General features: G+C 43.4%; 1 protein-coding gene across 1 annotated transcript; it reads left to right on the top strand.

Annotated features, from left to right (window-relative positions):
- The first annotated feature begins 1,488 nt into the window (after window positions 1-1,488).
- Window positions 1,489-4,624, top strand: LOC146173521 (uncharacterized). Its single transcript, XM_084584755.1, has 3 exons — window positions 1,489-1,552; window positions 3,395-3,972; window positions 4,399-4,624. Exons 1-2 carry the CDS (start codon window positions 1,547-1,549, stop codon window positions 3,968-3,970), a joined length of 582 nt encoding a protein of 193 aa, XP_084440881.1. The 5' UTR covers window positions 1,489-1,546; the 3' UTR covers window positions 3,971-3,972; window positions 4,399-4,624.
- The last annotated feature ends 7,443 nt before the right edge of the window (window positions 4,625-12,067 follow it).

Below are 12,067 nucleotides of genomic sequence, written 5' to 3'. Positions count from 1 at the left end.
TTGTTTACCTCTGATTTGCTTCCTTTAGCTTTGTTTGCCACTTGTTGCCATGTTTAGCTATGCATTTAACGGATTCTTCGGGCTTTTATTAGAACGAAGGATGCCTGTTCAAAGTCTTTGATGCAACTTTGCCAGAGGAGACGAAGTGGAAGAAAACTAAATCCGAAGTGCAGCATGGAATACTGCCAGCTTTGCGCGTGAAGAAACTGCTACCAAGGTAGTAGAGAGATTTAGCTTACCGTGATCCGCGATCGGCCACCGTGACCCTCTACCGCGCGTGGGCGGGGCGCACAAGCTGATTGGTCCCGACGCGGCAGGTCTATGTGCCGACATCACGTGGCGCCATCTATCGGCGTCAAGGGGATCTGGGCATGCGCAGTGGAACGCGGATAACGGTAGCGGATCGCGGATCACGGTAAGCTAAATCTATCTAATATTAGCTAATCAGGAAATAAAAGAAAAACGAGATGGACAGTGGTCTAACGCAATGGGAAACTAAGTTAATCTCTTTGCCTCGCCCTAGGTTCAAAACGGCGGTGAGTTTTCTTCGAGCAGTTACTTGAAGCAAGCTACAGAGCCTCTATGGCGAAATCCACAAATGCGGGTAGTAACATTTCGGCCCTGCAGTGCACTAATACAGAAACTAGACACCTCAGAAGAATAATAAAAAAATCTTCATGACTACGATGAAAATGGCCAGAAACGTTTGGACATGTGAAATGTAGTTGCGGCAAAATAAATACTTAATAAATAAATGCATGGCAATATTTCAATGCTCGCTTTACGCAAAGCGGTTAACCATTTAGCTCAGTTCCTTCTCGGCAGCGATTAGCAGCTTCTCCGTGGTGGCAATACAGCACAAATTCTAACTACCGAACAGCTCTGAAACAACATCGCGAATTGCTGTTTACGTGGAGCGTATTAGAGCGAGCCGTGCAATCTTTTGCACTGGAAGTCAGCGACGCAGCCCCAGTTGACCAGTTGAGAAATAACGAAACGCATGGAAGAAAAAGAGCGAAAACGAACCCTTTCTCGACATCGCGCCTGCAAACGATTTCAGTTGCAGTCTTAGGATGCGGTGCGCGTGGAGCGACTTTTCAAGCAGAAAGCTGCGTAAAGTTGACCTTGCGTGATACGTAGAGCGAGACGTCATCTCTGTCGCCAACTCAAGGCTCTCTCTCTTTCTCTTCACCTGCGCCGGAGCTCCTCAAGGAGAAAGAAGCGACAAGGTGCAAAGGTGTTCCCTTCTCGGAATAGAAAGGAGTCCAACAGGATGGAGTGAAATTGGCCTGGGGCTAACGTTCGTATAAGGCCATGGCTTCTTAGCGTTCTCTTGCTCGTTGCTACTTTCGGACGTAATACTCGGTTAATCGTAAACGTGTGGATGTTTTTGCTCTCTTGTACTTGTTTTCACCCTCACACGGATCGGGCAGACAGGATAAAAGGACATACGCTGTGCGACATCAGCACAACAGCAGCTACCAAAGTGTGGTGCGCTATTCCGAGACAACAGGCCTTTCGGTTTTGCACATTCGGCAGCGCAGCAATGAAGGTAAGCAAGTACTGAAGTTATCGTGTGATTGAACAGCTACTGCACGCTTATGCGTCAAAGTTTCTGGCTTCAGAAGCTGTGTGGAATCGCACATCTGTAGGAACCAGCTGGTTAATAGTTGTTGTGTTACCTCTTTGCTGGAGCGGTGTTTTTGAAGGGCGATATCTTCCATTCAAGCTTGCACGATAGTCACATTCGTATCATGATATGCCGCCGCTGTAAGCTAACAAGGCTTTTTTTTTTTTTTGCTTAAGACACGAACTATACCTTTGTGAAATACCTTCATATATAGCAGTTGCTTTGCAGTGTTGGTGATGCGGATGTACTATGAATGGGATTTCTGAAGCTATCAGTGTTACGTCTGATAATGCAAACGTCCCATGGCGCTTTGTTATTCGGATGCATGAAAAACTGTACAAGATTCGGTACGATTTCCTGCTGTTTGCTCAACACTTGAAGGGGCAGATATACCAATTGTTGTTGACAAAAATATTTTGAGTTTCTAATGTAAACTGAATGTTTGGGTCTGTTAGAGCTCCTTAACAAGATGTCAATACGCTTGTCTTCAAATGTATATTTATTTTGGTGACGTGTTGATTATATTGAATTTGAAAAAAAAAAACCTCATTCTAGTTACATATAAAGCCAATTGAAATGATTAGGCAGCTCAATTTTTTTTCCCTATCTGAAAGCTAGCATATTGCTTTCCAATAAAGGATATCTGACCATATCGCCTAACTTTGAGTACAAATATGAATTATATTTACGGCCTAAAAATGTTGACGTTTTATCAAAATATTGTGATACTGAATTCAAACTTGTCATTACATTTTCGATCTTGTTGCGAAAAAAATGTAATAAAATCATATAATATGTTGCAGAGAATTAACCCAGTAAAATGTTTGAAAAATAAGCAGTCCGTACATCTAAATTACAACGAGTAGTTATTTCTGAAGCGATTTTACACAGATCAAAGTGGAACTTAAACCTAACCACTAGTCTGCATCACTGGCAGGCTTTAAGAAAAATTTTGCTACAGGCCCCAGATATATTGACGTTTTTGGCTATTGAGGGTTAATATTTATCAAAACGGGATGCATTCGAGTATGCTAGTCACTTTGCGCATATAATTTCCTGCCCTGGCGTGGAATTAGAGTCCAGGATCTTCACAGAATTAGTTTCCATATTGTGCGCCGGTATATGTCATAGTGAAGCTGCATAAAAATTGTTTGAGGACACTAAAGCTCCATCTTTACGGATATGACTCGACAGCATTAACGGCTCTAACCTGCGGCTTACCTTGAGTATCCCCATATCGTGGATGCATTTTGCTACTGTTTAATCACTAATAGCTTAATGCCTCTTTATATCATGCATTCATAATCCAGCACGTGTCAAAGGCCACCCGAGGTAGATATAAAAAAAACCCTACAACCAGGCCACACGAAAGTGCCTGCGTGGGCTGCAATGGTAGCATGTCTGAATAGGAATCCACGGGTTCCGAGTTAAGGTCCTGGGTTCAATTTCCACCTCCCCTTCGTGAAGCACCTGCCAACTCGGCCACGTTGTGAAGTCTCGGAACATCACTCAACCTCTCGACCAATCAGAGGACAGCAATGTTACCTGGCATCTGCCACCTGACAGAGGCACGCTTGCAATCTTTAGCTCGTAACGTTGACTATACTACAACGATGATGCCGGATTTGCCGCTAATCTTAACACTCTGGCATTAATTATCTCTTTTTTTCTTTCCTTGCTGCTATTAATTGCTGTATCGCATCACCGTGAATAATTGCGAACAGTTATATAATAAATCGTATTTTTTAAATTCTCATCACACAGACTTTCGCGACCATCGCCCTCTTTGCCTTCGTGGCCTGTATCGCTTCCTCGGAGGAGACGGCGAAAAAGGAGGAAAATAAGGAAGACAAGAAGGACGTCGAAGGGCGTGGAGGCATTCTAGGTGGCGTGGGCTACGGTGCCGGTGTGGGCCCCGGTCTCGTAGGCACCGGATTGGTCGGCAATCCCGCTCTGGTCGGGGCAGGTCTTGGACACGGAGTTGGCCTGGGTGGAGTCGGCCTGGGCCATGGCGTCGGCGGTGGCTTCCAGTCGGGATACGGTTCTTCTGCCGGAGGACACCAGGCAGGCTTCCAGAAGGGCGCTGCTGGACACAACCAGGGATCTGGAGCATTCGCCGGTGGCGCGTCCCATAGGAACGTTAACGCCTACAGCAACAACCAGGGATACAACCACAACTCCGGCTTCTCGGCCAGCGACAGCAAGACCTTCGGCACCGGACATCAACAGGGATCCTCTGGATTTCAGGGTGGCGCCGCTGGCAACCAGGCTGGGTTCGGACAGTCCTCCTTCGGAAAGGCGGCTGGCGTTGGACATGCGGGCCTGGGCCTTCACGGCTAAAGGTACGCGCCAGTTCTGGTACAACCCTACTGAAAAAATTGTATGAGGCAATGACGTCACATTGTCTCACACAATCTCACTCAATTCGCATATGAAATCACATACAAGTCACATATAATTGCATAAGATCTCATAGTTTCTTCTACATTATCATAAACTATGGGAAATATTTTATGATAATGATGTGAACCGTATGAAAGTCTATGCGATTAGATGAGATTGTATGAGGTTATTGCCACGTAGAACATTTGGTTTTTCAGTAGGGAAGTGCTCTGAAAGCTAAAAACAGAAAACAAGGAAATTTTAGCTGCCATTTTTTTAACTGGGGTCAATATTTTCCAGGAAGCGTGCATTTATTAAAAGCAAAATTCGCGCATATATGCATGTGTGTGTATAGCATGATGGTGATAATTGTTTCTTTATTACAGGTGCTTCCGCTTCAGATTGTTCACTCCCAAGCTGCCCAAGCGCCACAGGGTCCCCACCTGGTGCCCAAACGTGGAAGCTCGCCCCTGGCCAGGTTTTTGGCTTATATGGATGGATTTCTTGCAAAATGGGTCTGGCCCCACAATGGACTCACATAACTTCTTGTGCCAAAGCGGCCTTTCACAAATCTGTGCTTGGGCCATGAATATTTATCATCACTAGCATCAGTTGGTCTACGCCATCAGGTTGCATAAAGATATGACAATGAATAAACATTCAATAAAAGCTTTCTGTAACTTACTATACGCCTCTGTAATTCTTGAATTGCATGTTCGAAGGATTTAAAAAGCTTATCATATTTATTACATGAAAACCAGACTATTAAGTTGCTTTTGATTACATTGTGAGGAGGTGGAGAGAAAAAAAAATTCCTTGTTTTGCCTTGCCTTCCTTATGTTAGGAGGCGTGCGAATGGAATAAGTATAAAGCTATGAAATTAGTCATCACCATGGCGGATACTGAAAGCCATTATTTACACGAAGAGAATAGCTATTAAGTTCGCATTTAAGGTAGAGACGCCTTCATTGCAGACGATTATTTCCAGAGAGTCAAAGGCCGAAATCGAGATTGCATGACATATGGTTATGCGATTGATGGTAACCATACATTAGACAAAAGGGCCATTTGTTTAACCTATACCAGCTACACCAGTGTAGGAAATCTCCTCTACCTACAATGGATTTTTACTGCACTGGTGTAGCTGGTGTAAGTTAAACAAATGGCCCTAATGTTTCTCACCAGGCGTATGTTGCAGTCTACGGCCTTATTGAATGCCCTTTTTAAGCTTTTGTTGTAATACGTCACAGAAGAACATAACATCTTGCATTGCAGTGAATAAAACATTTATTAAATGTCTCTACTCTCTCTATAGGAGTGAAATCACCGCCCTTTGTACAAAAATCGTTTTGGCGTAAAAGCATGCCGTGTCGATGCGTGCAATTAAAGAAAGTACATTTTCGCAAACGATTGAACGCACATTTCCTTAACACATTCAAAACGCTGGTGCCAATTAGCGACTGATAAGGCTTTAGATTCAACAGTTCAGTCTTGGCGTCACCCGATTTCAGATCAATGGTAGATGTCCTCGCGGTAGTGTTGCACAATTGCCTTTGGCGCTTTCGCGTTATGGCGCAATCGCCTTGAGGGCGTTGCCTATAGAGCCGGCGCCGGTATGTGCTTTTCCCTGTTTTGGCGCGTTTACGAAGGGAGCTCGTAAGATTTCTGTCTGAGAAGTTTTTCTACCTTGGGGAGCGAGAGTTCTTACGACAACGTTTTCGCATCGGACGGGCTCGCGGGGTTTCAAGCCAACTTGGTGAGTTCAATGTGATGTAAATATCAATGTCAAAATGTTCGCAGCTGTATACATCACAACGCACACGTAGAAATATCAACACACATTGTGCGTGACACCACTGTATAAATTTTTTGTATACACTTTTACCTTCCACATTGTCCCATGCTGTGCATACTTTCATGCACTTTGCTGCTCTATATCGCATATATCGTCGTCACGAGCAGCCCATTTCTTTTCGTATGTAAATAGCGGTTCATGTGAATGGTGACCTATTTTCTTGTTCGGAGGTGTATTGTGCGCACTGTCCTCTGTTCATTCCCTTGTATTCTTTGAGTCTTGGCTATTTGTTACATATTTATGTTAATGTTTAATAAAACGATTTTCTAAACACACAGTGTCACCGGCACTTACAACAAAAGCAGTTCTGTGTTAGCTGATTATAACAACCCAGATTAGTGTTAATAACCAGTGTCCTCAAGTTGGTTGAAAGTGTTTGCAATGACAGTCTACACTGGGTACCCACGTTAATAGCGACCGAGACAGAGCGGCCTAGGCGTGTAAAACCAATTCAGCACTTTGGAGCTTTGGATAGTGCGTTCCCAGAATTTTTCTATTCTTTTTGTCAATTTAATTGTTACTCTATACATTGCTCCTGATAAGCTGAACTTTAGGCTTAAGTTGCTTAAATTGTGTGTTCTCTTAAAAAGCAGCTGGCTTGGGTGTTTGTAACGTGGTTGCCTTTGGCTAGCTGTTTTATCACCTTTAAAAGGAAGTCCACATTACACAAAGGAAATAGCAGCACTATCCCGTGGTAAAGTTGCTATTTCCGCGCTCACACATGCGCTCGCCAAAATATTAAATCATATAATTTAGAAGCGTTCTTCCTTACAGGACAGAGGGTTGGGGACGATGTGACTTTCCAAATTATTCTGAAATTTTCACTAAATCTTACTCGAGAAAAACTGCTAGAAATCGCCCGTGATTCTTCGCTGCTTTCCACTCCGAACGCATGCTTCATAAGCGCGCTTGAGTGCACGTATTCTCAAAACATTCAAAATTCAAAATTCAAAAGTTGTTTCAGATAAGGTGCGACACTGAACCCCCCCCAGTGCCATCATCCCTCTTACTACGTTCGTACCAAGATTTACCGGCGAATTTTCGGTTAGCTTTAATGTTATTGAAAAAACAAAATGTTACTCGAAGGACAGGAAGACAGACTACGACATTGCATGACAGTATTTCACGAAGGTTAAGCACAAAGTGGAAAATATCTGCCAGCGCTCGTAACATTATGGCTATATCCCTATTGAAAAAATTGTATGAGGCAATAACGTCACATTTTCTCACATAATCTCACTCAATTCACATAAAAAATCACATACTAGCCGCATATAATTGCATAAAGTCTCATAGTTTCTTGCACATTATCATAAAATATGTACAATATTTTATGATAATGATGTGAACCATATGAGAGTCTATGCGATTAGATGAGATTTTATGAGGTTATTGCCCCGTAGAACTTCTGGCTTTTCAGTAGGAAAGTCTTGTTATTTGCGATGGTAGCATCACGAGGGGTGCTATATGCTGCAGCGAAAAGATAGAGCTTCTTCTTCATGTCATTCCGTGCCTCACTATGGCCTGAAATATGCACCGGGCGCCCAACGTTGCGCGGTCGGTATCTCTCCGCACTGCGTGTGAGAGGTGAAGTGAACGGAAAACAACGACAGCAGTATGCGTGGACGCCGTAGCTTCTCAGACATCATAACAATGTGAGATTTCAATGAGACCAAAAAAATATCTGCTTATATTACGTAACGGATTTATTTCAAACTCGCTTCGAGACTGTTCAGACCACATCCGTTAGCCATTACTGTGGATAGGAAAGCTGCGGCTAGCTGTAGGAACAAAATGGCCACCGTACCTTGCCTGTCGGGGGCCGAAATAGCGCGGTGAAGCAGTATTCGAGGCTTACACCATATAAGCCTTTTCTTCGGATAGTACACGACCACTTACTTGTCTCACGAATTTGAAGTAACGAACTAAGCGGGAAAACACCTGCAGGTGAAGACCATGACAGAACAAGCAGCAAGTAAGAAGTACCTAAAAGGTGTCTGCGAATTTCCATACACTGGATACTCTAACCACAGACGCGGGATGGCAGTTCCGTAGAAGACCGAGGTGAAATATATCTCACCAACTATTCAAGAAGCCCAATAAAGTAGAAGGGCACAATTGTATTGACAAAGTTTTACTAGTCCCTGCTGCACCGGACAAATAAATATCCACTTGTGTATAGCGATTAGAAAGTCGAAAATGGAATAGGAGCGATTTGGTGAAGCATTTACGTTGGTTTGCAAGCCGGAAAATTTCTTGCGGCGCCCTATATCGTGCTGTCGCAAGTACTTTCATTCCTACCTAGGATGCCGCACTAAGGAGACAGCCACAGACTACAGTCTAAGGAAGTTCGCCTCCTCTAGCTTTACATCAGGGAAAAGTGAGCTCAAGAAACAAGTCTTTAAAAAGTCAAATTAAAAATATAGCTGCGGAAGTCCACAGCTTTCAGCGTGAAATGAACAAATTTCATTGAGTATTTCTTATCACGCTTCACAACGCCAGAAAAATATTTTAGAGAACAACTTAGCAAACATACTTGAGTGTTTTTTTTTGCGAAATTGCTGAAATTTCAGCACGTAGCAGCGCCTTCTTTGCTTCAGCACCCAGTCATCGATGAAACGAAATCTTTGACCCAGTCACATCGTATAGTTTGTAATACTTCAGGGATACTGCTACTATAGGAAAAGCAAAACAAAAAACAAACAACAAAAAACAAAACAACAACAAAAAAAAGTGTCAAAAACTCAGCTAGGTGGACACATATTTAACTGGCACCTCGCAAGTCTACAACGCCTCGAAACTAATGAGGCAGTAAAAGAGGATGCTAATGAAAAACTCTAGTGCACATAAAAGCTGATAACACAAATTAGAATCAATTTTTGCGTAGTGTCCTTGCCTCGCATTTTGTAGTCTGCTTACATTTAGTTAAAGGACATGTAATTTTCGAATCTGAGCACGCTTCGATAGCTTCGAAAGAAAAACAAACTTGCTGTCTGCCTGAATTAAAACACCGGGAAACACAAAACACATACACTATTTCGATCGTGATCTATTACATCTGTCGTATTTTTATCCGGTTTTAGACATACCGACGAATTGTTGTCAGATGTTGGAGCTGTGAAGTCGTTGCGCAGTTCAGTTCACGCAAGGTCATTACAAGGTCATTAGGGCCCCTTGGTATCGATGGTGACAGCACTAATTCGGCCTATGGTGGACGGGCAGAGGAAATCATCACAAATGAGACTGCTATGCTGTAGCTCACTATTTCCGTGTATCTTGTTTTGCAGTCTGAGAATACATTTAAGACATCAGGGACTTCGACCCCTTATATGGCATTAGTCCTGACGCTGTGAATGGCTATTTAATGAAAAAAAAAAATGGCACTAGCTAGCATCGGCCTGCACTTAATTAGGAGATAATATGATATCTGCTTGTCTAATAGGACCGTAATTAACACTCGATAAATATACGTTTTCTTGTGTTTTTTAACAGCGACCGGCGGCAAAAGAAAACGAACAAGATGGTAAATGGGGCGCAGAGTCACGTAGCGACATCGGACATCGGCTATGAGCGACGAACAAGAAGGTTCATTGCTGAGTTTTTAATTCCGCGAACAGGTCGCCTAAGCTTTTCCAGGATGTCTACCGTACCGGAGATACAATTATCAGACTCGCCTTTATTTCCCAGTTCCAGTGAAAATTACATCGACCTGGGTTCAAGACAACACTTGAGAACAAAGTTAAGCACACCATCGTTGTATGAAGCTCAAGTGTACATTAACCACCACAGAAAATTCCTGTCACAAGAAGTACTCCGTTGCTAAAGGTCTGCTCCTAACCTAAACAAAGAAGTTAACAAGCAGACAAAATTATCAACAGAAAAAATTTGATGCCTCATTCTTGTTAGATATAGTCAAACAATAACAGCTTATTTCTTTCGCTTTTGCGATTGGTATTAGTGTAGGTATAGCCAATGGTTACCACGGCTCAGTTTTCAAGGCGCTCGACTACTGAACCCAAAGACGCGGGATCGAATCTCCGGCCGCGGCGGCCCCTTTGCGATGCAGGCGGGAAGCAAGGCGCCCGTGTACTGCTCGACGTGCAGTACACGTGAAAGAACCCCCCGTCCTCCGCTAGACGCCTCTCATAGCCTCAGTTGCCTTGGGGCACTACACCCTCTAAACCAACCCAAACAATTGTTACCAAATGCAGTTTTTTAAGTTGTACCGGATTATAATTCTCATGCAGTGAATAAGGTGAACAGTAAAGTACGCGCAAAACATTTCGCGCCTGTTTAGGAACTTGCGTGAAGCTCTGCACTCCGCATTTTGCTTAGTTCAAAACATTTCTTTGCACGTGAATAGTTTTGCGGTGAGTTACTCCTTCGACATGACTGCCTCTCACTCCTTCAGCGGTTTTCCTCTGTAGCATGAAAATTCTCTATTTCTTTGCAAGTCTCGGCTCCCTGATATGCACTTAAATGACTTCACAGAGCAATGAAGTTAATAACTAGACATAATGCTAATTTTAGAAGTAAGGCAGTAACAAGAGGTGTATTTTCTCGCAACACAAAAAAGGTGCAGGCCGTCTGAAATTATTCAAAGCTGGTGTGAATAAATTTTAAGGCGAAATCAGTGACGCGGAAAATATATAGGGCGAGGAATTTTCATCATCACCATCATCATTAGCCTGACTATACCCACTGCAGGGCGAAGGCCTCTCCCATATTTCTCCACGTAACCCGGTTCTGTGCTAGCTGCATTCACTTGACCCCCGCGAACTTCTTAACCTCATGCGCCCACCTAACTTTCTGCCGCTCAAGAGGAAAGTATACAACAGTTGCATCTTACCTGTACTCACCTATGGAGCTGAAACGTGGAGGCTAACCAAGAGAGTTCTACTTAAGTTGAGGACAACCGAGAGGGCTATGGAACGAAAAATGGTAGGGGTAACATTAAGAGATAGGAAGCGGGCAGAGTGGGTCAGAGAAATAGCTCAAGTTATCGACATTCTAGTGGAAATTAAGAAGAAGAAATGGGCATGGGCAGGACATCTAGTGCGAAGAGAGGATAACCGATGGTCGCTTAGGGTAACAAACTGGATTCCAAGAGAAGGAAAGCGTAGCGAGGAATTTTATTCGCCAGCAAATTTTCGAAAATGGTTTAATAAGTGCAGGGCATTACTTTTGAGTTCAGATTATAGCCAGTCGAATTTCTCCTGAGAAAAACAGCAACCATTTTTGCCTAACATGTTTCATTACTGGAATTATTTTGTTCTAGTTTTTTCTATTCTATGGAAGGGAAACGGAAAACGCGCCAATGTGCTTTTTAATGTCGGTGCAGGTTAACAAACGTCATGGAGTATAAATCAATCCGGAGCCCTCCACTAGGACATCCCTCATACCACATGCGTCACTTCAGGAGTTTAAAGCCAATAACATAAAATTTGTTTAATTCGATGGAGGCAAAAAAAAAAAAGGCGCCCGTGTACTGTGCGATATCAATTCCAGAGCCCTTCACTACGGAGTCTCTATAACCTGACTCACCGTTGGGCGTTAAATCCCATAAACCAAACCAAACCAAACCAAACCAAACCAAACCAAACCAAACCACACCAAACCAAACCAAACCGAACTATGTTTAATTAACTGATCCACTGCGGCGGTGTGACTTCTGTTCACAATACATGCTGTTTCACTACATGCCGCTCACAATTTCCAAGAGATGCCGTGTTTACTCATCAGATGGTGTATTTATCGAGTAACACGTACGAAGCCTGAACTTGTTTAGGGTCCGAAAAGAGCAAGAAAACAGAAACGCTGCAATAACAGGAAAACACCAAGTTGCCTTGAGCGCTTCAAGGTGAGCGGACGTCATAGACTCAAGCAGAGATGCGAAACAAAATTGTCCGAAGCGAGGACGTTAAACTGTGGGAAAGAAAGTATTTCTCGGAATCGAACTCTTGAAACCAATAGCTGAAAGGGGAAATGTGGCAGGAACCGCTCTGGCGTCCACGCGTCCCCTTCCCGGCTCAAATCACGCCGGAATGACATTTTACCACTGCCTGTTGCAACTTTAACACCTTCCACGGAGTATAAAAAAGAGCTGAGACTGCAGTGCAGAGCATCATTGTGAACCAAAACTTCAGCCACACCATCCCGACCCCTTCCTCTGGGCTTCCAAGTCAGCTGACTGTTTCAAG

This window comes from Amblyomma maculatum, chromosome 11, assembly GCF_055883805.1.
Source record: "Amblyomma maculatum isolate TAMU_Amacu chromosome 11, ASM5588380v1, whole genome shotgun sequence".
In the NCBI taxonomy this organism is placed as follows: Eukaryota; Metazoa; Arthropoda; class Arachnida; order Ixodida; family Ixodidae; genus Amblyomma; species Amblyomma maculatum.
Note: the sequence above shows the minus strand (reverse complement) of the source record. Positions and strands in the feature narration are given on the sequence as shown.